Source organism: Tripterygium wilfordii, chromosome 9 (genome assembly GCF_013401445.1).
Source record: "Tripterygium wilfordii isolate XIE 37 chromosome 9, ASM1340144v1, whole genome shotgun sequence".
In the NCBI taxonomy this organism is placed as follows: Eukaryota; Viridiplantae; Streptophyta; class Magnoliopsida; order Celastrales; family Celastraceae; genus Tripterygium; species Tripterygium wilfordii.
In genome coordinates, this window is record NC_052240.1 from 11,569,763 (window position 1) to 11,596,025 (window position 26,263).

General features: G+C 38.2%; 3 protein-coding genes and 1 pseudogene across 6 annotated transcripts; 2 read left to right on the forward strand and 2 right to left on the reverse strand.

The window, feature by feature from the left end:
- The first annotated feature begins 3,970 nt into the window (after positions 1–3,970).
- Positions 3,971–4,070, forward strand: LOC120006750 (annotated as a pseudogene).
- Positions 4,071–6,876: 2,806 nt separating this feature from the next.
- LOC120006619 (pentatricopeptide repeat-containing protein At2g34400-like) lies at positions 6,877–9,182 on the reverse strand. 4 transcript variants are annotated; one of them, XM_038856720.1, is made up of 2 exons: positions 8,570–9,182; positions 6,877–7,166 (listed from the first exon to the last, which is right to left on the reverse strand). In XM_038856720.1, exons 1-2 carry the CDS (start codon positions 8,890–8,892, stop codon positions 7,163–7,165), a joined length of 327 nt encoding a protein of 108 aa, XP_038712648.1. In that variant the 5' UTR covers positions 8,893–9,182; the 3' UTR covers positions 6,877–7,162. The 4 variants fall into 4 exon arrangements, with proteins under 4 accessions (XP_038712648.1, XP_038712646.1, XP_038712645.1 ...); XM_038856718.1 differs by having other exon boundaries at positions 6,877–7,179; XM_038856717.1 differs by having other exon boundaries at positions 6,877–7,612.
- A 4,424-nt stretch (positions 9,183–13,606) lies between these two features.
- LOC120006421 (nitrate regulatory gene2 protein-like) lies at positions 13,607–18,619 on the forward strand. The gene is made up of 5 exons (XM_038856451.1): positions 13,607–13,730; positions 14,415–15,721; positions 16,184–16,395; positions 16,519–16,742; positions 17,730–18,619. Exons 2-5 carry the CDS (start codon positions 14,554–14,556, stop codon positions 18,463–18,465), a joined length of 2,340 nt encoding a protein of 779 aa, XP_038712379.1. The 5' UTR covers positions 13,607–13,730; positions 14,415–14,553; the 3' UTR covers positions 18,466–18,619.
- A 269-nt stretch (positions 18,620–18,888) lies between these two features.
- LOC120006422 (mitochondrial outer membrane import complex protein METAXIN) lies at positions 18,889–25,081 on the reverse strand. The gene is made up of 6 exons (XM_038856452.1): positions 24,810–25,081; positions 23,015–23,349; positions 22,695–22,771; positions 22,555–22,615; positions 20,146–20,311; positions 18,889–19,419 (listed from the first exon to the last, which is right to left on the reverse strand). Exons 1-6 carry the CDS (start codon positions 24,970–24,972, stop codon positions 19,232–19,234), a joined length of 990 nt encoding a protein of 329 aa, XP_038712380.1. The 5' UTR covers positions 24,973–25,081; the 3' UTR covers positions 18,889–19,231.
- Positions 25,082–26,263: the final 1,182 nt, after the last annotated feature.

Below are 26,263 nucleotides of genomic sequence, written 5' to 3' on the forward strand. Positions count from 1 at the left end.
ATGGCCTCCACAAGCATATTTATGGCAAAAGGCCATGACACTTTCAAATTCATTATCGGGAATGCACCTCCTAATCACTTGATCAGAACAATACTTGAACAAATATGGGTCATCCCAAAAGAAGTTTCGCACATTGCGAAGAAATTTGGATCTATCAATCGTACTCCAATGAGATGGCATGTTTCCGGTCACCAAAAAGTTGGCAATGTCCGCATACCATGGAGTCAATTTAGAAGAGATGGCATTAGTGAGGAGGAGTTGTTCATCCGGGAAATGCTCATTGATGGGTAGGCCATGTGAAATCAAATTTTGTCCGGGAAGTCGAGAGAGATGGTCGGCTACTACATTCTCCACTCCTTTCTTATCTTTAATTTCAAGGTCAAATTCTTGAAGTAAGAGAATCCATCTTAACAACCTAGGCTTGGCATCAGCTTTTGAAAGTAGATACTTCAAAGCTGCATGATCGGTAAAGATGATGATTTTCGAGCCAACCAAATAGGACCTAAACTTGTCCAAAGCAAAGACTATAGCTAGTAATTCCTTTTCGGTGGTGGTATAATTCACTTGAGCATCATTCAAAGTCTTACTAGCATAGTATATAACATGAGCATTCTTTTCTCTTCTTTGTCCTAGGACCGCCCCAACCGCCACATCACTTGCATCACACATGAGTTCAAAGGGCATACTCCAATCGGGAGTTTGCATAATGGGTGCGGTGGTTAGGGCACCTTTCAAATCATCAAAGGCTTGTTGACATTGTGGTGTCCATTCAAAAGAGACATCTTGAGCAAGCAAGTTACTTAAAGGTTTGGCAATGGAACTAAAAGAATTAATGAACCTTCTATAGAAACCCGCATGACCCAAAAAAGATCTCACATCTTTAACACATGTAGGGGGAGGTAACTTTTGAATTAATTCAATTTTTGCCTTGTCAACCTCTATCCCTTTGGATGACACAATGTGTCCCAATACAATTCCATGTGTCACCATGAAATGACACTTTTCCCAATTGAGAACCAATTGGCTCTCCTCACATCTTTTTAACACACATGCCAAATTAGCAAGGCATTGGTCATAGGTATCTCCGTAAACCGAGAAATCGTCCATAAAGACCTCCACAATCTTCTCAACCATGTCACTAAAGATACTCATCATGCACCTTTGAAAGGTAGCCGGAGCATTGCATAACCCAAAAGGCATGCGTCTATAAGCAAAAGTTCCGAATGGACATGTGAATGTGGTCTTGTCTTGGTCTTCTAAGGCAATCTCTATTTGATTATATCCAGAATACCCATCAAGGAAGCAATAATAGGCTCGACCCGCTACTCTCTCAAGGACTTGGTCAAGGAAGGGTAAGGGAAAATGGTCCTTTCTAGTAACCATATTGAGTCTACGGTAGTCAATACACATACGCCACCCGGTTTGAATTCGAGTGGGCACCAATTCGTTCTTGTCATTCATAACTACCGTAACTCCGGACTTTTTGGGGACCACTTGGGTAGGAGATACCCATTTGGAATCCGCAATGGGATAAATGATCCCCGCGTCAAGCAATTTTAGTACCTCCCCCCTAACTACCTCCTTCATGTTCGGATTTAAACGTCTTTGCATTTGTCTAATGGGCTTAGCTTCCTCTTCCATGTAAATCCTATGAGTACAAACCAAAGGACTAATACCCTTCAAATCAGCAATTGTCCAACCTATTGCCCTTCTATACCTTTGCAACACTTGGACAAGTTTCTCTTCTTGGGAAGAAGTAAGTAGGGAAGATATCACAACAGGGTATGACTCATTTTCTCCCAAAAACACATATTTCAGCTCACTTGGTAAGGGTTTCCTTTCCGGTGTTGGTGGCTGCTCTAAAGATGATTCAAGCTTAGTCTTGGAAGGTTCTAATTCCTCAATGGGTGGGTTGAATCGTCCTATGCTATGGATAGCTAAAGACTCCAAAATCTCATTAATTTCCTCTTCCTCAACTAAAAATTGACTACCTTTTTCACTCGAAGCTAGCACACATTCCACCGAATCCCTAGCAAGAGTTTTCTCTAAGTTCTCCTCAACATATGAATGGATCCAATCTACTTCCCTAATGTCTTCAAACTCTCCCATTTGCTTAGACACATTAAAGATGTTCATCTCCGCTGTCATATTCCCAAAAGATAGCACCATGACACCATTCCTACAATTGATCAAAGCATTTGAAGTTGCTAGAAAGGGTCTACCTAGAAGGACTGAGATTGGTTTGCTAAAGCTAGGGAGGGGTTGAGTATCTAAAACCACAAAGTCAACCGGGAAATAGAATTCATCCACTTGAACTAGCACATCTTCAACTATTCCTCTAGGAATCTTGACGGATCTATCGGCTAGTTGCAAGGTAATTCTTGTAGGCTTAAGCTCACCTAACCCCAATTGTTGATAGACCGAGTATGGAAGGAGATTAACACTAGCACCTAAATCCAACAATGCTTGTTCAATCCTATGGTTCCCTATGACTATTGGAATGGTAGGGCAACCGGGATCCTTATATTTAGGTGGAGTGGTGGCTTGTAAGATGGAGCTTGCTTGCTCCGTAAGAAAAGCCTTCTCCTTCACATTCAATTTGCGTTTCACGGTACACAAATCCTTGAGGAACTTTGCGTACGAGGGAACTTGTTTGATGGCATCTAAAAGAGGTATGTTCACTTTCACTTGTTTGAAAAGTTCAAACATCTCTTTGTGTAGAGCCTCATTGGTTTTCTTCCCTAAGCGGTGAGGAAATGGTGGCCTTGGGATACACTCTCTATCCTTAGATGTGTCTACCCTTGTCCTATGTGATTGCCCCTCACTCTCCTCTTCTCCTCTTGGTATTTTCTCACATTTTTTTGAATTTCTGGATGAAGTGTCCGGACAATCCAAAATAGGTGTCCGAACACTTGCACCTAGTGAATCATTTCCCTGCACAAATTTCTCCAAACTCTCTTCCTTTCCACTATTTCCTTTGTCCTTTTTTCCCACTCTATCACCAAAATTCTGCACATCATCACTTTGATCAACATTCTCATTTGGTATGGGTCTATCCACAATGCGTCCATTCCTCAAAGTGAGGATGGATTGGGCTTGTTCATGTCCACTCACCCCCCCACTAGTAGATTCTAGCAAATTGGCTTGTTTGGATGGATTGGGGTATGGTTGAGCTGGGAATTTACCCTTCTCATATGTGGTGAGAGCCTGGGTGACCTTAGTGATTTGACTCTTAATATCCTCAATGGCCCTATTGGTCTGTTCTTGGAATTTGGTGGCCTTTTGATTCTCCCCTATTTGAGCTTGCATGAAAATGTTAAGAGTGTCTTCAAGAGACCTCTTAGGAGGTGGAATGTAAGGTTGTGGAGGTGGTTGTGCAACACTTGGAGGAGGCAATTGTTGTTGGGGTGGATTGGGGAGTGATTGGGATTGAACATTCCCATCATTCCTCCACCCAAAGTTTGGATGATTCCTCCAAGGGTAATTCTCATTGTACGAATTGTTGCCTTGGTGATTGGTAGGGTAGGGCTTCCTTAAGTTCTGAGAATTGTTCCCATTGTAACCTTGCCCAAATAGGACTTCCTTACAAGCCGGTAAGGCATTACACTCATCCGTCCTATGATCCCTACTTTCACACAAAGTACAAGCAACTTGTTCATCAACACCAACTGCATTTATAGGGGCCTTTTGTGACTCTAAGGACTCCAATTTCTTGGACAACAAAGCAAGTTTAGCATGCACATCATCATTTTCATTCAACACAAACTTGCCACTAGAGTTTGGCACAACCTCATGTCGGGTTAAGGGAGGAGCTTCCCAAGATCGGGATTCCTCCGCCAACCCATCAAAGAAAGTAAATGCTTCATTGGCATCCCTATTCAAAAAGTCACCTTGAGTCATAGTGGAAACCAATTTCTTCAAAGATGGAGTCAAAGATTTGTGGAAGAAATTCACAATTTGAAATTTTTGAAATCCATGGTGAGGACACATAAACAACAAATCTTTAAACCTCTCCCAAGCTTGGAAGAAAGTTTCATGTTCTTTGCAATGAAAATTCATGATTTGTGTTTGATAAGAAATGGTACGGTGGGAAGGAAAATATTTGTTGAGAAATTCTTCTTGCATTGCCGCCCAAGTCGCAATGGATTGGGGGCGCAAGTTCTCAAACCATTGTTTTGCATGATCCTTCAAAGAGAATGGAAAAAGTTTGAGTCTCAAAATTTCTTGTGTGCATGTAACATCACCAAAAGTAGTACACACCGATTCAAAATCACGCACATGTGAATAGGGTCGTTCCGATTCCATTCCATGGAATTTGGGAATCATTTGGAACATGGATGGTTTAAGGCTCACATTTTGTTGGTTCGGTGGCATGATGATGCAAGAAGGTTGAGTTTGCCTTGCGGGATGCGTAAGCTCCCTCAAAGTGCGATGCTCTTGGGCATGAATGTACTCCACAGGAGGAGGTGCATGTAAATTTTGTCCGAAGGGAGCATATTGTGGCACTTGTGGCATTGGATAATACATGGGATGCACATAATTGTATGGGGGAGGTATATGATATGCGGGAGGCATATTGGGAGGTTGGTAGACATTTTGTGGGGCGATTTGTGCCATGTCGTCTTGTTGAAGTGGTTGAGGTGCATTTTGCAAAGCATGCTCAACTTGAACATTTGGTAAATTTTGGGCATTTGGCACATTTTGGGCATTTGGCACATTTTGGGCATCTTGCCCTTGTGCCGGATTCATCAATTCATCAATGTTCACACGTTGCAAAAGACGACGCAATACATCGAGATTGATATCACCCCCACGTACACTCCCTGCATCACTCGCATTTATGTCACCACCTCTCCCATCTCTATTAGACCCATGCCCACTAACACTATCTCTAAGATGAGACATGATGGCAAGGAACAATAGCAAGTAGCACACGAAAGTAGCGATCAACCACGTCAAGCAACACAAGATTTTTTTTTTTTTTTAATTTTTTTTTTCAATTAATGAACAACCAAGAACAAGAGCAAATATAGGAATAGAACAACGATCAACCGTAGGAACAATAACACACCAAGATGTAGCAAGTAGTGATAGAAAGAAAAATGCGCAAAGCTCTCTCAAACAACGTATCACTACCAAGCAGCAAACAAGGTGGCATCCATCGCCCACAGGAATCTAAGTTAGCCCCATCCGCCAAGTTCTCCTCACAAATTTTTTTTTTTTCCGCTCTTTTTCAGCAACTACACTAAATCAACTACACTAGAAAGCAAGTAAAAGGGAGGAACGAAGTTACCCTTGAAGCGTGACCGTGCTCCTTCCTTATTTGATGGTGTTTAATAGCATAGAGCTAGCATCTACAAGCCACCCAGCTCCTTCTTTGACATCCGCTTCCCCGGCAACGGCGCCAAAAACTTGACCGACACCTAAGTGTGTGTGTGTACTTACCCCAAGTGTAGGGTATCGTCAAGTAATAAACCGGTGAGTCCGGTATCGATCCACGAGGAAGCAATGCAAATTTGAAGTGAATGATATGCAAATGACTAGCTAACACTAATAAACACAATGAATATCAAATAAAAGCAAGTAAAAGAAATGGGCCGAATGACTCGGTAGCATAAGCGATTTTGTAATCAAAGTGAGCACAAAGTGGATTTAAAACAATTAATTAAAAAAACCTAGTCTCTAGTCCGTCCCGGTGGCTACTCGGTTCTCATACTCAAGGTATCATTGCAAACACACACAACCATACACAATGCATTGTGTGATACTATCAATCATGCATATGCAAAGAGAATTGGGATATAAGACTTCAATTCATGCATGTAGGCCATCGGGTCTCTTAATCTACGATGAACGCAAAGGGATAAACACCTAATATTATGGATTAATGTTCCCCCTTGGGGCTCGGCTTGGCTAACACCCTAGTTTCACACTCAAAGATCAATTAACCATAACTCTCCCATGCACATTCCTAAATTAACCCAAAACCCCATCATCAATACACATAATTAATAGCTATGCAATGAAAAACTCAATTAATTAAGGAAATCATGCAATGGGTTTAACAATTCTCAATCGAACACATTAGATGCAATCCCTAGACTATACAATCCAAGAATACAATCAAATATGTCATTCCCATAGATCCAATCACACAACTATCACGAAATTAAAAGAGAGAAATCGAAGCTACGATTCTTTGAGCATACCTTGAGTAATCGAAACCTTGCACCCACCGTTCGGGACTAGAAACTAGAAAGAGAACTTAGCCACTCATTATAATGAGAATAAACATCAATTTTATAGATGAAAACCAATGTTTACAAACAAGATCACAAGAACTAAGTAAAATCCTAGAGAGAGAAAGAGAGAGAAAAACAATGGAGGCAAGAAGTTGGAGGAGATGAATTGTGTGAAGGAAGACCCAATTTTAGGGTTTTCTTCTCTTTTTACAATAGAAAATACCTAACTACCCTTATAAAATCGTTTCCCATTGGTTACATACATGATTTACCCTAAGTGCCCTTGAAATTTCGGTGCAGAAAATTGCAGATTCGCCGTAGGTGTCCGGACGGGTGTCCGGACACTTCATGCGTCCATCAACTTTGAAGCCTCTGCCTCAATTTGTGAAGAAAGCGTCCGGACGGGTGTCCGGACAGGTGTCCGGACACCTTGGGAAGTGTCCCGACACCTCACAGCAAAAAGTGCCCAAAAAGTGCTCCAACTTGCCCGAACAAGGTCCGATTCCTACAAAACCAAGGGGAAACATTTGTAAGTGTAAAATTAAGCTAAAATGCAATCAAATACATTAACTAAGTGCTAGAACATCCTAATTAAAGGACATTAGAACCTCAAAATAGAGGTCCAATCACTTACTCAAAAATCGAGAGTAATTTAGAGGGTTTATAGGTTGTAATACTGACACTCAAAGTGTGGCACTTTGGTTCAGCAACTTCACAAAAAGCACGTTAATAAGAAATAACAAGATTGATGATCTTCTAAACAGAGAAAGTTAATATACCAAGCAAAAAAACTTAGGAAGACAAAAACATAAAAAATCAAAGGATCTTGACTCACCTCCCAGGAGTCTGGACCACTCTAAAACATTTATTCCTTCCAGTTAACTCTTCCAGAGATGCACATTCTCATACTTCCACCGGATCTAGCTGCAAGGTAGATCTAGAACAAAGATTATTTGGGGGACACAAACAAAAACAATAAAGCATCTCTACTTGCAAGCACTTTTAAGCATATCTTAAACATTTCTTTTGAGTGCCAAGCAACAAAGCCTCCTAAGCTCGCCATGAAAAGCAAGAGCAGAGATCATGGTCTTCCATGAGAACTCATTTTTTTGGGGCATTTCTTTGAAAACTTTTCATGCATTATCTGAACTCCTACATATCAATTAATTCTGTAGCAACATAAATATCATGGTGTAAGCCTCTCTCTTTGTGAGGCATATGTCTCAACCCATTTTCCCAAACTAAGGGCCCCAAATGAGGCAGAAGCAAATAGTTCTCCTATCAATGTGATTTCATCTGGATCACTGCTGGCCCCTATCATGCAATTGAATACCGGCATTACTTCAGTTGATGATCCATTTTGCGCATACCTCTCACATGGATGTTTATTCCTTCAAGAATGTAAAAGAAAGAAAATAGAGCTAAATATTCCTACAAGTCCCACTCCTACAAATACATTTTAGCTTTTTTGCGATCTCTTAAGAAAATTTCAATTTTCAGAATCCCTGTAGGTTTTGTTTGGAAGATCCCCCTCATATCATTTTTTCAGTACTTGAATGAATAAGCATACCTCCATCAAATATCATAAACAAAAGTAAGGAATATAGTTGTATATTTCTTCTTCAACTTATAAGCTATTAAATTTATCAATTTCCTTAAAACAACACCCATGCAGAAGTCTCCCGCAGCGGGCGGGGTCGGGGACAGACAAGATGTACGCAAACTTTACTCTCACATAATATGTGGAGTGACTGTTTCCAGAAATTGAACTTATGACCTTTAGGTTTCCTTATTTTATATTTTACTACTAGATCAAATTATCACTCTGTAGTTTTATACATACACGTGAAGATGCAGCTTAAGATAAACTCTACCTACGTGATATGACACATTCATCACATGCGCTCAAACTATTGTGAACAGCTAAATGAATACAATATCAACATTCCTTATAAATGCTTCAAGTAAATTAGGTTGGCGTGTTTGAACATTAGCAATTCCTCCAGTATAATTGTCACACAAGAGCATCAAATTGACAACTGACTCTCCCTACTTCATAATAAAAATGCCTTGCCTTTACTTAAGATTGATCAGTTGCTAGAAGACCCAAGGCAGAAGAGTCCTGACATTCAACTCGATAAACAAAATCCGAAGATCCATTCATAATTCATATGACATCACTGTGGACAGGAAAAGAAGCATAAAGGGACTGAGATTTCACTTGACATCAAGAACTAGAAATGCAGCCCCTGCTACATATCGAAAGCGGCAGTGGAAAAATGGTGTCATTAAACGGGTGATACGAAAAACATGAGAAATTTTCTTACCTTGTAATCAAGGCGTTCCAAGTGACCACCTCCTTTTTGGGCATCCTATCAAAGACCCTCCCTGCAGATACCAAATCCCCACATTTTCCATCCATGTCAATCAGAGCAGAGCCCATATATGAGTTCATCAGCTCCATCTTATTTCCCATGACAAACTCCTCTGTCCAACTCCCCAGAGTCAGTCTCAGATCCCCCACGTCTTCACATTCCCCAAGAACGCTAACCAAAGTTATCTCATCTGGCTCAAACCCATCCTCCCTCATCCTTCCAAACAACTCGACGGCCTCTGCAGCGTACCCCATCTGTGAGTACCCTGAAATCATCGAGTTCCACGACACTAAATCGTTCTCACCAATTTCATCGAACACCTTCCGGGCGTGACCCACTCCACCAAACCTCGCATACGCATTAATAAATGTGTTACTGACATGATCATTACCGTCCTATCCAAACTTAAACACCAAAGAATGTCCTGATCGGCCATGATTCACCACCAAGAGATTGCTTTAGCTGGAAGAGTAGTTTTTCAGTCATAATTTATTTCCGTTGTTTGTTTGTATTGGTGGTGTGGAGGAGATTTCAAAAGCATAATACGGCGGGTAGTAACGGTCAAAAAGCTTTTCGGTCTAAGCATTGCGAAGAGTAAAAGTGAACGTGTCATTCGACTTGCTTAAATGCGGATCATACTGATACTGGGCCAAGACCCAGGCCCCAGGCCCATTGACCTTCAACGAAATAGTTACTCTCACCTTGCAAAATTCGGAACAAACATAACGTATACAAATTTATCCCTACATAATACGTCAAGAGACTGTTTCCAATAATTGAACAACCTCTAAGAGATTGTACAGTACATAATCCCTTAATGATTAAGTCACGCGGAATTTATTTGGCTATGTTTTAAAAAAATAAATAGAAAAATAAGGACGACAACATGACTAAGTTGAAGGAAAAGGGCGAGTTCACAGTGAATAAAAGCAGGATTAGGGCTCGCCAATAACAAAAGACAACAAAAGTGAAGAATGAAAGGACAAATGACACTACCTTTGATGTGCATTGTTGTTGTTGTTCTATTACACAATTTATATGTGTTTGTACTTTTGGTTCGGATCTTCATCATCACTTTATTATATAAGTAATGGTGAAAGAACATAAGATTGAACAAACTCATTACCATAAAAGGTGATAGAATTACCCACCTTTTGTGTAAAATATTTAAAGAAAGAACAACCTCATTAACTTCAAAAACTAACAACTAATGAGAGGTGATTCAGTTGACAATCGATTGGGTTAGACATATGCGTGCTCAAGGTTCGATTCCAATGAGAAATTCTCAGCAGTATTTCAAAAAAAAAATCTTTAGAAACTAAGAAGAATATTAAAGAACAAAAAAAAAAAGATTGCATTTTAAATGGGTCCAATTCAATCTAGCAAATCATCACTTCGTACAAAGTTGTGTTCAATTTCTTTTGAAAAAAAAAATAGCAATGTAATCGCTTGATTTATAAATAAAATAAAAAAAAAAACAAAAGACTTGACTGCTTCATATGTACAACAAGCCACCACATCACTTTGTTTTTTTTGTCATATCTTTTGCTTTGCTTTATATATTCTCATGTATTTCATGGAATGATGTAATAATGCCTTTCTTTTTGCATGGAATCATATTCTTTGCCGATCTTCTTATTCTCCTTAAAAAAAAAACAGAATATATACTCATCATCTTTTTAAATGTCTTAATAATTAATTGTTGGTTATTATTTATCATAAGAACCAATATATATATGTATGTATGTATGTATTATTTAGTAAAATATGTATACAAAATATTTATTAAGTAAATAATTTAATAAATTCATTATGAGCCAACTCGATCACTCTTGGGCATGGTTGATGAAAATGGTGTGTAAAGCCAATGAGAATATGTTCTACAAACTAAATTTGGAACGGAGGACATATAACATTAAAACAACTAATGCTACAAATAGTTTTGTGCGGGTAGATAATAACTAAGAGCATCTAATATAAAGGGATGAACAAAATTGGTGATTTTGTAGTAGGTATAAATTGAGTTTGAAACAATTGGATAAGACACCTTATCGAGGATGGTTTAGTTGTATGAAAAGATTCTGATAATGTTCAAAAGTATTCGTTATCGATAACGTATCAGGCAGTAGGGTTGAGGTTAGATATTGTCATTGATTAATTTGCATAGGAGAATACGTAAGTTAAGGGGGCCTGAGGAATGAGGATGTGCTCAGGAGACCTCTCCGAAACTCAAGTCAGTAAACCATCAAAGAGGAGTACTATGTGCTCTCTCGCTCTCTAGTAGCAAGTAAAAGTGTAGGATTCATGTTCGTTTACCTGTAGCGGAAGGTCCCCTTTTATATGAGTTTCAATTTTGGTACCTGATCTCATTCAATTTTACAAGAAAGATGAATCTCATCATAATTCCTTTCCTAAGTGGAATTGGTATCCTTCTAGACTCTTGAAGTGTTTGTTCACCTCTCTGATACGCTCTCTTCGGTTACCGTGTCTTATGTGGGTGATGAGAACCACACCGGCCCACAGCCACAGAGACCAACCCCCTTGCCAACCAAAGCCCAACCGACGCCCTTACGGGCCGGCTGTAACCAAGGCCCATGGGCTGAATCCCATGAAAACCTTGGCTGGTAGGTTGAGAGGACCCTGCGCTTATAAGCTAGGTTTGGTCCTCCTATTTTAACGATGTGGGATCTCAACATTCCTTCCCCCTTGGGGGCCGACGTCCACGGCGGCTACGCTCGCCTGGCGGCTGCACTCGCCCTTCAGACGGCAGCCCTCTCCCGGACGGTAGCCCTTTCCCGGACGGTAGCCCTTTCCCGGGCGGCAGCCCTCTCCGCCAACGGACACTCTCAACGAGAGCACCAATGATGAATCCTTGAACCTATTTGAGTTGAGTTCACCCCCTCAAAATGAAGAAGCAGACTCAGAGTTTGAGAATAAATCTCGTTTGTATTGATTTTTTTGATAATCCTCATAGCTTACAATAGGAGCTCTATAAATAGTCCATGCAATAATAACTACCGGGATATTAATCCTTTATTTTAGCCTACCATATGGCTTAATTGCTTAATAGAATACATACTATTAATTGAAAAGGTCAACATCTCATTATGTCAATCACCGCCCATAATTTCAGCTTGTCTCTCATGTAATTATTGGTCAAATACCTTTTGAATTCAACTCTGTCTTCTCCTTAATTGGTGTTGAATCTGTAATAATTACTGTTGTTGATTCAGGACCGAACTGGTCTTGATTCCTACTGCTTGAACTAGCAGCTTGGGTTTCCTTAATCTTGAGTCTCCTTGCCCGATTGTAGGCCCGTTTCATAGCCTTGCTTGGATGTTCATCAGTGGGCTTTTCAAATGCCTTATGTTCGGTGGAGTCATCGGCTCTACTTTGGTCGGTGGCCAAGGAGATTCAAATAACCGTATACACATGGTAGAAAGGTTTTGGAAGGGCAAATTAGTCATCACAAAGTGTTGGGGTAGGTTTGGCAGGTTGTGTCTTTTGCTTTATAGCCGACCCAACTTCCTTTAATTTGCTTTTCAAAATTCTTTATCACTATCACTACTTTTTTTTTAAAAAAATTCCCTCTTGTTTAATTAGTATATTAAAATTAAATTAGCTCAAACTCCCAAAATGTCCTTCCCTTGTTGTTGTAATCTAGATCAACAGAGCTTTTTGCAGAGTACACCATCAATGATTTATGTCCACATTGCAGACACAATAAATGTGGCTTCACTTGTTTTTTTCCTCTCTCTCTTTATTCATGTAGTCTTGTAGTAGTCATAGAAGGGGGGAAAGGATAGATGGGTCCTATGTTGTTGTGTGTCCAATAAAACTATAAATTTCACTTAACATCAGGCCCATGATTATGGCGGTACGGGGAGGAGTTGAGATCCGACGATTCTCCTCCTCCCCATATGTAGATTTATTAGGGTTTTTTTTCCTCCACATGTCTAATGGTTTTGCTCTCTCGTTCATATCTGGCTTTTCTAGGCGATGATATGAGTTTTTGTAACGATGACGTTCGTCTTATGGTAACTCTAATCAAGGTTGTGAAGATTGTGTTCCAAGACTTCAACATATATGCTCTCCTAGGGGAGCTTTCATGACAATTCACTATAGTGCAAACTTTGTTGCGTCAAAGCTGCTACATGCTTCTAAAAAAGAGTCGTATCTTTTTGCCCTGCAAGTTGTTGCAGACGTTATTGAATTGGGTCTTTTCTTTGTTGTTGATACATAAATTTTATTTTCTTGTTATGTTTCTAGAGGAGCATCCTCATGTATCTATCGTGTAATTTTGTGATGGTTTATTATAATACAAGTTATATTATTCTTTATAAAAAAAAAAAAACATCAGTCCCATAATTATTGTTCCTTGCATGCTCATATAAATGGGAGAGGGATTACAATTCTTTTATAGCTAGAATTAACTAAAATTTCTCCAAAATTATGTTAAATTATTAGGGGTGTCCACGATTTTTTTTGGTCTGTTTTTCGACATAAATTTAACCAACTAATCAGTCGGTTATTGTCGGTTTTTCGGTTGATTCTCATTAACATATAATTTGACGATCGATTCGGTTTGATGCGATTTTTTTGAACAGTCTTATAAATTATGGTTAAAATATATTATTGACTATTTGGGAATTCATAATATTAAAATTTAATGGATTTTGAAAAAAAAAAACATTGAATTCTAAATGCTAAACCCTAATACTAAATCCAATCTCTAGTCCCCACTTGAAAAAAAAAAAAAAAAAAACACCCTCTGACAAAACCAATGCCTACTAAATTGTAGGATATAATAGTCCTTTAACTATTTAAGAGAGAATAAAGAGTTGAATCATGAATGGCAATTGAGTAAATATAGTCTTCATGAGGGTCAGATATTTAAATCTGTCAACATTCTTGTTTTCTCGATCTGAACACTTTAATTTCTTTCACTTTAATAAATAAAATTTTATTTTTAAAAGAGTCTTTTTGACCGTTGCTTCTCTCAAACGTTCCTCTCCTCCTCTGTCTCTGACTCCCCCATCTCTCCTCTCCAAGTGAGTTGCAGTTCGAGAGCTTCTTCACTTTATTACTCTTCATAGATTACACCAACCAGACCAGGTATGTATTTCCCAGAAAATTTATTATTTTCCATGAATTTTCGATTCTTAGTTTTTGGCTTCAAATTTCAAGCTTGATTTCTGATGCGTGATTTTGTTTGTCTATTTTCCCTTCTCACCTGTATTTCTATTGGTTTCTTCTCTGAAAACTTCAATTTTATAATGGGTGTTAATTTGTTTTGTTAAAGTTTCATGCTTTACAGCTTATTTTCTTGTTTTACTTCTTATGGGTGTTCATTCATTGCTCCTTTACCAAAACAGGCTCTAACAGTAGGAGCTGATGAGCTGCATAATTTCATCTTCAATTGGAATCCATTTTGTTGCGTGTATTCGAATTAGGGTCACATTCCATGAGAGTTGCAGATTTCACCATGTGATTAGTGTAAATAAAATTCTTTTGCCTGCTGCTTTCTACGTTCGTGATTTCTTGTTTCCTTTCCCACGGTTTCCCGGAAAACTTCATTGAATGAGTTTACAAGAATCTTCATTTCTTTCTCCAATTTTTGGAAGCTTGAAATGTTGTCTGGCTTGAAATGTAAGTAAGGAACCTAAATATAGAAATTATTTTCTTCTATACTGTATTGAATAAAGCTGCTGTAAGTAAGCTTTAATTTTTTCGGAAATCATTTTGTGTGTTGATTTTTGTTTCTCTGATAACTTTTTCTTCTTCTTATCTATGGCTGCAGTTGGTAAACTTATTGTTTGTGAAACAGTTTAGGAAATCCTTATGAATCTGAGAGATCCAAGAGCACATTCGTGGGATTTCAGTTTCGATTCAAGCTTGAAAAAAATCTGAGGTTGAAATATAAGGGGAAGAAAGAAATGGGATGCTCCACATCAAAGCTAGATGATGAAGAGGCAGTTCAGCTTTGTAAAGATCGTAATCGATTCATTAAGCAAGCTGTAGAGCAAAGAGCTCGATTTGCCACCGGTCACTTGGCCTATATTCAGTCCTTGAAAAGAGTTTCCGCGGCTCTTCGTGGGTATATTGAAGAAGATAAGCCTCGTGAGTTCTTGTTAGATTCGTTTATGAAGCCACCATTAACACCGGTAAAGAAAGCTAGTCCTGGTTTCATATCAGTTTCACCGAAATCCTTCACATTGGAACCAATCCTATCTCGGCCTAATTCAACATTGAGGGTGAATTACCTTAGATCAGGTGGGAATCCGGCTGTTTCAGTTGAAGAAAGACCTCAGTCGCCGGAGATTGTCCGAGTTGCATCCTACTCTCCAATGCATCAGTACGGGGTTGATAGTTTTTTCTCAACGCAATCCCCACCAACGAGTTCTTCATTTTTCTCTTACTCCCCCAACAATCAGCCAAACATCCCTCCTCCTTCACCTCAAAATTCCCAGTGGGACTTCTTTTGGAATCCATTTTCATCGTTAGATTACTATGGATATCCAACCCGAAGTAGTCTTGATCAGGCAAATGTAGATGATGAGATCAGAGGACTAAGACAGGTTCGAGAAGAAGAAGGGATTCCTGATTTGGAAGAAGATGAGACTGAACAAGAAGTTTCCGGTAACAGGATTAATGTGACAGAAGAAAGAGCGAAGATTAACTCCAATTACACTAGAGAAGACAGAGGAAAGTTTAATTCCAATTCCAATTACAATAGAGAAGAAGTAATTGTAGAAGATGTCGATGAGGAAGAGGAAGAGGAGGAGGAGGAGGACACGGATTGTGAATGCCATTGTGATCAAGAGATGAATGAACTACACTCGCATGGTAGATCGACTGTAGAGATCTCACATGTTCAGAATTCAGGACAGGCAAGCAAGCAAGAAACAACAGTCGAAAAGCAAGAACCTAAGGAAGAAACACCTGGCTTTACTGTTTACGTAAACAGAAGGCCAACCAGCATGTCAGAGGTTATTAAAGATCTTGAAGCTCAGTTCACAATAATTTGCAATTCAGCCAATGAGGTCTCTTCATTGTTGGAGGCTACCAGAGCTCAGTACTCATCAACCTCAAATGAGCTCACAGGTTTCACAAATTCTAGACTACTGGTTTTGTTTATTGTGCTTATGCTCAGATAAACTTCCTGTTTTTGTCTCAAGTTTTTTTGTCTTTCAATAACCTAGATTACTTTGCAGGGCTATATAAAAATTCTAAACGATAATGTAATTAGTTGCATGATCCATCGGCTAAATTGTGTTGAAGCATACTGCTGCAAACCCAAATTTTGTTTTTCCACCATCCAACTTTGAGTTCGAAAATACCAATGCCAAACCAGCAAGCATATAAATATTGCCTGTTATAATAATGTTGCAAGTTTTGATCTTGTTGGTGACATAGAGGGATTGGAGTTCAAATTTTAGACACTAATTTCTGTCTCATAAGAATCAAACTGCACTTGGACAAATGTAATTCCTCAATAGATTTTGTCCCTTGTTATCTATGCATTTTTATTTTAGGTTGTCACTTGAACATAATTTACTCTTGCAGCCATTAAAATGCTGAATCCAGTAACTCTGCTCCGATCAGCCTCATCTCGCTCATCCTCATCAAGGTTTCTGATGAATTCTTCAAGTTCTAGAGATGAAGGCTATGAAAGCAGTAGTGATTTCTCAGAGGAATCCTGCATGTTTTCAGGTAGTCATCAGTCCACATTGGACAGACTATATGCGTGGGAGAAGAAACTCTACAAGGAAGTCAGGGTAAGATTCTGAACTCCTATCAATGAACTGGCAATGTACTAATGGGTTTTCCTTGAGTATTGGTTTAAAGACCATGATAACAATTGTAGCAACTGATCACAATTCTGTCACCTTCTAAAACAGTCTGGAGAAAAGGTTCGGATTGCATATGAGAAGAAATGCAACCAACTCAAGAACCAGGATATCAAAGGAGTTGATCCCTTTGCAGTTGATAAAACGAGGGCAACAATCAGAGACTTGCATACACAGATAAAGGTTTCAATACACTCAGTTGAAGCTATTTCAAAGAGGATTGAAACTTTGAGGGATGAAGAATTGCAGCCCCAACTTCTAGAACTGGTTCAAGGGTATGTTGTTCAACTTCCTCGCTAGTTGCACATATGATCTAGAAAAATCATTTAATCATCCAAGGAGACCATCGTGCGTTAATTGTCACGGTGGACCAATGGTGAGCACGCAATGATAACACTCATCGTTATTTCGTAGCCATTCTTGTTGGATTGATGTGAGCCATCAAATTCATTCATTTCATAGCCAGTAGAAATTTTTTTAAGCAAGACTTCTTGTTAGTGTTTCGATCTTATAAAGTCGCATTTCAAGGGCAAGTCAATTTGTGTTGTGATGTGCAGAATCTTTGAAATAAACTAATTACTCAACTTTCTTCCTGAAGTAATCATTAGTTTAACTCTCTTAAAACACTAACGCACAAGTGTTCACACATGTATGTCATCTAGTTTAACTGCATATTATACAGTCAAAGCCTAGTCCTCTTAACCATATTTCCTGTCAATGAAATACTCTGCTTATTTCTAAAACCTGAAGGACAAGAGTCGCCTACATTTCGTTACCTGATCATCTTTTCGAAGCCAAATAATTCTGAAATTAATGAACTTTGACCATTCTAATACTTGTTACCGAGCTTGTAAGAGGAAAGTCGAGTCAAACCATGACCTCATCTTTCACCTTGCTATCTTTATAGGTAGGAAAAATTCTCCAGAGGCTCAATACCATTGACAAATGACAATACTATTTTCTAAGGAAATTAAGTTCTGGTTATAACTTCTTCTGGTTGCATATATTCGTATATATGTATGCATATAATGTGGCTTGCCAAATGTACTAGTTCACCTATGTTGGTATCAAAACCATGATCTTTCCCTACGGGTCACTCATGGAGTATCTAGATGTCACTTGGCTCTTGGGCTATTGGTTGAACAACCTTGTATCAGTTATTTATGCATCCGCATCTTCCTTTAAGGAACTTCTGTTGATGGACGATGAAGCTGGAAGTTGATGATTGAACAATGTGAAACCAATTCTTATGTATGTTACAGGTTAACAAGGATGTGGAAAGTGATGGCAGAATGCCACCAGTCACAAAAGCGAACCTTGGATGAAGCTAAACTTTTACTCGCTGGAACACCTTCGAAGCTGGATGCCCGGAGGCACTCTTACATGTCAGACACTGACCCTGAAAGGCTGGCAAGATCAGCTGCAAATCTTGAGGCAGAACTCAGGAATTGGAGAGGCTGTTTCGAGTCATGGATCACTGCTCAGCGATCCTATGTACACGCTCTAACTGGCTGGCTACTCAGATGTGTAAGGTCTGATCCTGACACATCAAAGTTACCGCTCTCCCCTCGTCGGTCCACTTGTGCCCTCCCAATATTCGGACTTTGTATTCAGTGGTCACGGCTGTTAGATGCCATCCGGGAAAAGCCAGTACTCGATGGACTAGACTTTTTTGCAGCTGGTATGGGTTCTCTGTATGCACAGCAGCTCAGAGATGATTCTCGCCAGACCCCTTTTGGTTCAAAGAGATTTGGAATGCCGTCATCAGAGGAATCAGGTCACGATATGAAAATGGTTGAGGTTGGCCAAGTAGAAGAGGTTATGACTGCAGAGAAAATGGCTGCAGTTGCCATAAGGGTACTTTGTGCCGGAATGTCTGTTGCGATGGGCTCACTAACAGAATTTTCGGTAGGTTCCGCTGAGGGATATACTGAACTTGTTAAACAATGGGAGGGTACTAATTGGCCAAATAGTTCTAGGGAATCTGAAAGTAGGTAGGTAGCTAAATTCTTTTATTTTGTAGTTTAGTTATGGATGTCAATGTAAATTATAGGCTTAATTTAACATGACAAGGTAATAGAGAATTCTATCCTGCTACTAGTTTGCATCATCTGGTTCCTGCTGTCCCTTGATAACACGATGCAAGCTTTGATTCATTTCTGTTGTGTTTTTGCCTGTTGCAGCTCCAATTGCAGTTCAAATTAGCTTAGCAAAATTGTTCAATTGATCTGATGGGTGCTTGTGCGAACCTTTTGTTTTTGGTGACCGAGGAACCACTCAGCCCATCATATCATTCGGACAGTTGAGTGAACGTAACCTACACCACACTGACGACAGTAGCTGAAAATGCTCATGTTCCTAAACCCGACTAAAACTGCATTGACTTCTTGTTCCATATGTAAATATATATTCATGATCTGCTACTTTCAATGTAATAAGCAAATATGTAAAACAAAGAAGATACAATAGGAAGAAAGTACTACTTCAGATGCATTCCTTCAAAGCGACCTGGGTATTGCTCTGCTCAAACTAATGTACCTGTCACACTGTTTGATTTATATGAATGGCTATTTTTCAAAAAAAAAAATTGCAATATTATTTAAGGGGGGAAAAGAAGAATAACGGAACGGATAAACAAAACATTTAAATCCTGCTGTCAAGAAGACTGTGTTATCATTGATGAATATCAATGATAACCTTCATCATCGTCGTCAAGAAGGAAAAAAATTCATATGAGAATAATCGGCGGTGTACGAATGTTTTGTCAGTCCGTGCCATAATAACCTTCATCATCGTCATCAAGCTCCACCTCGGAAGAATCATGTCCCCCAATGATTGATAGGAAAAGAACGACAGCAACTACTTGTGTGGCCAAAAAATACTTGGCCCTTCTTTTGAAAGTCTTTTCCTCCTCCGTCTTCTCCCTCTTAGGTTTGTTCTTGGGCTTTGAACCTACAGAATACACCATTATGTCAATATGGCTCAAATCTGAATAGTAAGAAAGGAGTCACCAGATGAACTGAACAAAATAGCTGGCTCATATATATGAACGTAACGATAGCCAGGCACAACAAAAATCACAATCTTAGCAGAAGAAAACGAATTCTCAAACTCTAAATGGGCGCTGTTTAGGGCTATTACCTTAAAAAAGTTCACATTTCGCATCAAATATACTAGCTGGTGTATAGGTGGTCCTGAAACTAATAGAGAAACTGGTTTGTTTTTGAATTATTTGATTTTCTAGGTAATATTTTATTGAAAAAGGTACTAATTTATTGAAGGACTTCAGTTATTTAACACGGATACTCAAAGGTATGGGAGAGAACAAGGCAGAAACAAGAGAAGGCAAAAGCTTATTAGCTTGTGAAATGTGAATTTCTATTTAGGACATTAGGTTTGGCCAACAAGTTACAAAACAAAAAAGAACAATAAATCATTCTCGATTTCTTCCAACCATATCAGTCATTTCTGAAAAATCAAAGAGTTATTGGGAATCCAGTAATACGCTACCAAGAAAATCCTTTTCCAGCCATAACTTATAATTTATGAACAATTCTTACATACAGAGGGTTTAGAGACAATAAAAAGGCTCACTATTATATAATAAATAGCCTGTTTTCATTTTATAATCAACTAATAAAAGTAATTAAAAACAAGTTTGAGATAAAGATTGCCTACTCCATTTTGAAGGACCTCTTCTTGGTGTTGATGATGAAGGGTCTCCCGATAACTGTGGGAGAGAGGACGGCAATGAACCGCCTTCTACAAACTCCCTTTTAAGCTTTTCAGCATACCGTACAATATTATCATGTTCAAGGAGTTTGCTCCGCAGAACCGATGTCTCCTGAAAATTAAATGGAGCAGGCTTAGATTGCTTATATCAGTAAGACTGGAAAAGTTATTTTAGTTTATGGTACTTTACTGTTGAAAGCATGAAACAATGCCAAGATTTTATTTAATCTCGTGTTTTAATAACGAGGAAAAAGCATGCACCAATTTTACCTACACAATGTGAAATGGACAAATTTACCACATAGTGTAGTGTCTCTGGTGGTTTATAGAACGAACAAAGTTTAAGATTTGAATAACTTAAAATCTAGTATTTCTAGAATAGCCTTTTCCAATCCCTCTCCAGCATAATGCTCGTCTCACTAAATCAACATCAGAAATAAATATATCCTCCGAATGCAAAAGCAAGGTGTAGTCTGATGATCAGTATATGATAATCTCTCTTTGAATTGTATCCATGCAATATATGATAATACCTACCAGAGCACAGCAAAACCAATGAAAAAAAATTAAACATCAGTATTTTCCACCCACATTACACAGTATAGACCTTGACATGAATATAGTAATCACCACGGGCAGTCATATCAGTAGTCACTAGATATTCAATCAATGTACACGGACTTGTGTAAACTATGAAATCTCTAAAAGGAAATGCACAAATGGGGATGAAAGTAACAATTAAGTTAGCCACGCTTTTATGAAGAAGTTCGCTTCACATTAAAAGTTTCTGATACTCAAGCATCATTATCTGCTCAAGTTTGTAGAAACATAACAAGTTGACATTCATTACTATTAAAATGAAATTCAATGCAAGTATTCAAGATTGTAAAGCCAGAAAAAAGCTTAAACAAGCTTCGCAAAAGACGCTGTAGGTTAAAAAAAAAAGAAGCTAAACAACTACCGAACACAAGGCTCCCGCAGTGAGCGGGGGGTTAGGAACAGGCAGGATGTAGCAGATTTTACCCTACATAATATGTGGAGAGGTTGTTTACAAGAATTGAACCTATGACCTAGGTCGCACTCTTACAACTCTACCACTGGGTTACATGTTCGCATAAGATGCTAATCAAAATCAATGCAAGTCCTCAAGATTGTACAACTTGAACAAGCTTCAGGAATAAGATGCTGTAAAGCTAGAAATTTTTTTTTAAGAATGCGAGTCATTGAGGTTTTTAATAGTCAATAGCATCGCTGAGCCAGCCCCCCACAGCTGCAGCAATAATTTTTAAAAACTTATAAGTTATGACACCCAATAAATAGGTGGCCCTGAATAAAAATTCTTTTGCATTCAAAAAAAAAGAGCATAAAATACGTACAGGCAAGGGCAGATTTTGGCTCGATACACCTATCTTATCGGAATGGAAACAAAGCATAGTTATGATACATGTCATTTGTTAAATTTAAAATTTACTAACTGCCGGTCTGACGGCCTTCTAAAATTTTAAAAAATATCACTGAAATTTCCCAGAAGGACCTCAACCCTTTAAACAACAGGTCCATTTTTCATAGGTGAATGTAAATCCTCATATTGCTTCCCTCCATTCTTGGTGGTGATGTCTTTAAAATATATATAAAAAATAACCCCTGATTTCTATGGTGAAATGTTAATATGATAATTTTCTTAGAAGTTTTATAGTTCTTAAATTAGTTAGCTATTATGAAAAACTTCCGATACATAATATAATAGGAGACAATAACCAAAAATATCAGGATATGTACTTTATAATACACCATTTCACAACTATGGTCTCCACAAGCATCATGCATTGTCACATTAAATGAGGATTTTGATCAGATAATCATTCAGTACGGTCATGCAGTTTACTCATGTTATAAGTTTTTAAGAATGTTTTTAAATAAGTTAGTTATTATGAATAACTTGCTATACAGAATAAGATAGGAGACAATAACAAAAAACATCATGATATGGAGACACTCTATAAATCATCATTTCACAACTATGATCGCCACAAGTATCATGCATTGTCACGCACACTAAATGAGGATTTTGATTAGATAATCAATCAATACCATGCGAATTCAGGGAGTTTACTCATGGCTTCAAAACTCATCAATTCTATATGGCTATTCGTCCTTCCAATATGTTCTGTGAGAGGTCTCAATTTAAATGATAAAAGGGAAATCATGATAACCAGGTGCCACACACAATTGAATGCATAAGATATGTGAACTCTAATCTGAAGGATGCAATTTGTTTCTTATATCTGATAATATAAGCATCAAATTACTTCCAACAAAATTATAAACAATTAAATAACTCTACGGTTGACTAACCGGTAGTGCCTCAAGAGTGAAAAGCACATGTCCAAGGAAAAGAGCATCCAAACTTGATGGTCTGCATAATTGCAACTTCCTCGACTGAGTTTGTAACGAAAAGAAACAAATATCAACCACGTTGAATCCAAAAGACTCACCTGTTCTCAAAGAGAAATTCCTGTTCCCCTAACCTCGCTGACAGAGCGCCATAAGCAACCTTCGCTCTTTTATATATCTACTCGTAAAAAATATATAACCATAAGTGAGTTCAAAGTTATTAAACCAAAAAATGAAATTACACAAGAATAAGAATGGAGTAGGAAAAACACCATCACCCCTCTGGCCCATCCTCTTTACAATCAGTGTCCAGATAAATATCAAAAAATGCAAAAATCTAACACACACATCCATACACAGAAAAAGAAAGGAAGCCCCAGTTTTAAAGTTTGAACAGTAATAAGACAGCGTAGAAGCGGACCTCTTCTTCAATTTGCTCGGCATTGGCTTTAGTAATTCCCAGTCGCTGCTTTACGGAATACTTTTGCTTGATGAATAAAACCTTCCCTATTGGCCATGGAAGATCAGAAAAATAAATTTTGTAGGCAGAATCTCCATCAGACCCCACCCAGAGTTCATACGCAGTTGCATCAGCCAGCCAGGAGGTAATCATTGCTTTTGTAGAAATCCATTCTGGCACAGAATGGATCTCAGTGTCCAGGTCAACAAGACCATCTTCCTTCAGGCGATCGATAACCCCACCATTCTCATTATTATAGGCCACAAAAGTTCCAGACTCAACGTAAGGAATTTGATCTACCACAGAAATCCAGAACAACAACATGATTTCAATATTGATCACCTAAACCAACTAGGTTGGCAGCATAGGCAAATACATGCGCGCGCACACAAACACAAAAACCACATCATAGTATTAGACATCAAGAATATTTGTTACCCACATCATAGTATTAGACATCAAGCATATTTGTTACCGCAAAACAGCTAATTGTTACAGCAATTATTCCAAACATTAAAAGTTAAAACAATCAATAAGCATCCAAAAGAATATTTCTCCACATGGGCATTCAGGAAGCGCGTACTATAATGTAGCAGCCTCCACTATTGCTGCAACATGCCCCTTTGACAAAGAAGAAGAAGAGAATCTCCAGCAACGTCAAGGCAGGAACTGACAACGATCTATGAAATCATTGTATGCACAATACTTAACAATTATTTTATCATCATATGCAACAACATATGCCATTTTCTAGTTTATACCAGCTGTACTAGAAAAATTCATCAAGAACAATTTGGATATGTTTTTTGTCATTCAATTGTATCTCTATGTATTGCACAAGTATGCATGTTATACTGTCAAATCTGCAAGAAGATAGAATCAATATCTGATGCATAATTTGGATAAGTTTTTTGTCATTCATCCATATCTCTGTATTGCACAAGTAACTATGCATGCTAATATGCTATGTTGTCATTTCTGCAAGAAGATAGAATCAATATCTGATGCATAATGCAGTAAGAGCTCCCATCTTCAGGAAAAAAAGGGCAGATGCAAACAAAATAAGATTATTTCCACCGTAACCCTTCCATGTATCTATAATTTCGGAAAAACAATAAGAAAATGATCAGGAAATCAATTATAATCATTGTAACAAATGTCGATGCAACTCAAGTTGGACCTCGGAACAAAGATAAATTTAGGCTTCATACCTAAATAGAATCTTATAAGAATACGTGCAACAAGACATTGAAATTGAAAAATATTATATAGCCACTTGATATTGACATATCTTATCACCCAAACTCTTTCAAATTAAGAAAAATACCCAATTAAACCTTGATTTCCCAGCTTCCAAATTGCAACAGTGAGACCCAAGAAATTTACAAAACCAAGCCAATTAAACTCAGTAAACTACATTCCCGACCAATTGAAACCCCGCATCATCTCCATTCCATTTGCTATTTCCAATACAAACAAAAATATTAAAGAATTTTCTTCGTTTAATTGTTAAGTATACTAAGACATTGATTCTTCTACGTTCATCTTCTAGGCCAAATTTGGGTTTTTGTAAGGAATAGAAAAATAAAACAGAAAATACTCGGTAAATAATGCACCTAAAGGCATCACAAGGAAAAATAAATTAAGTTTTCAAGAACCTAATAGACAAGAAGAGCAAACAGAGTATACCCACAAGTATATTCGCAGAACCCACCAAGGAAAACCACGTATAAGTGAATAAAAGAGATATGAATACCTGAGTCAGGGAATATGGAATTGAAATCCAACTGAAAGGGAACTCGAGCAAGTTTGAGATACAAATAAACGGGCAAGCAAGTAGGGCAGGCGGTGGGGAGATTGAAACAGGACTTTCTAGTAACGAGTGTGAAGTTCTCTGCTCTCTCTTGTACTTCCTCCATTATTATCTATCAGAGCTTCAACGAGTCGAGCGAAGATCGGGCGAGGAGAATACTGAAAACACTGGGTTTTTTTGGAGGGTTTGGGAATTGGATCCGATCACCACGTTTGGGTTGATGGATCCGGATCAGGAAGACAAGTATCTGAAGAAGCCCAAAAAATAAGCCCACGTTCGGAAAATTCTAGAGAAATTTGTTTCCCATTGATTCGAACATTTGACATTGACACACATATGTCTAATTCAATAAATTGTCAATCGAACCACCTCTTATATTGGTACACAATCTATCAATAACAATTTTATTCATAAATTGAAACATGTGGCAATGAAAACCTCCGAGTTATGCATATCATACAATTGGAATTTAAACTTCAAAATTCATACTAATTATTTTTTTTATTGTAAGGGAGTGGGATGGGGAGGCTCGAACTCGAGACCTCTATTAAATACCATACATATAAATGACATTTGATTCTCAATTTATAGTAATTATTTAGTTTAACAAAAAATTAATTTTAAACATGCATCTTGTTTTCAATAATGGTTGCCTTTTTTAGTGCCTTAATCTATTACACACATGTTGAAATCATAACATTAAAAGAGTAATATTTATATTATATATAGTTAAAGAATCTCCAAAAGTAAAAATCATAATCAACCAATTTAAGATTAGGAGAGTACAAGATCATAGTTATCTTAAAAGGATCACCCTCAACATTCTACCTTCAATATTAGAGGCTACAAATATGTTATGTTGACACGTGGCATAAAAAAATAGCAAAAATTTATTAATCTTTTGAAATAGTTTTGTGTTAGTTGTCACCCAAACAAGGCCTTTTACTTTATCTTCTTGATGTTCCAGGCTAAAACATGACAAGGAAATTTCGAAGCATGGTGTAAATCTTATTACTCATGCAATTGGAGATCCCCATTTTGACCGACCGACTGTCGAGGATTTTACTCGAAGAGGTTTTCTTAGCCCGCAGACACCTAGGTGGGGGTGGGGGCTCTATATTACACAACTATTTTCCCTTACTCTTGGGCTGGTAGCCTGCCTGGTACTAGGGCCTTCTATGACATGCAACTTGCAATGGCGGTCCATTTGCTACCACTGGTTAGGAATTGGGATGTTCCATCCCGCCTCAAGACTGGCCCAACCCCGATGACCATCCCAGGCCTGTAGTCTGACCGTCCCAGAAGACCATCTTGGGACAGAGTTGACCTCGAACATCGTCCCAGGACAAACCCGACCCCAAAGACCATCCCTAGACAGACCTGATCCTGATGACCAT

Coding starts and splice junctions, on each gene's coding strand:
- LOC120006619 (XM_038856717.1), bottom strand. CDS start 8,892: ATGATTTCAGGGTACTCACAGATGGGGTACGCTGCAGAGGCCGTCGAG. Junction 7,613..8,569: donor TGGAACGCCTTGATTACAAG/GTAAGAAAATTT, acceptor TCCATGTGAGAG/GTATGCGCAAAATGGATCAT.
- LOC120006422 (XM_038856452.1), bottom strand. CDS start 24,972: ATGGAGGAAGTACAAGAGAGAGCAGAGAACTTCACACTCGTTACTAGA. Junction 22,772..23,014: donor CCGAGCAAATTGAAGAAGAG/GTCCGCTTCTAC, acceptor TTTTACGAGTAG/ATATATAAAAGAGCGAAGGT. Junction 22,616..22,694: donor GAATTTCTCTTTGAGAACAG/GTGAGTCTTTTG, acceptor GCAATTATGCAG/ACCATCAAGTTTGGATGCTC.
- LOC120006421 (XM_038856451.1), top strand. CDS start 14,554: ATGGGATGCTCCACATCAAAGCTAGATGATGAAGAGGCAGTTCAGCTT. Junction 15,722..16,183: donor AACCTCAAATGAGCTCACAG/GTTTCACAAATT, acceptor TTACTCTTGCAG/CCATTAAAATGCTGAATCCA. Junction 16,743..17,729: donor CTTCTAGAACTGGTTCAAGG/GTATGTTGTTCA, acceptor TGTATGTTACAG/GTTAACAAGGATGTGGAAAG.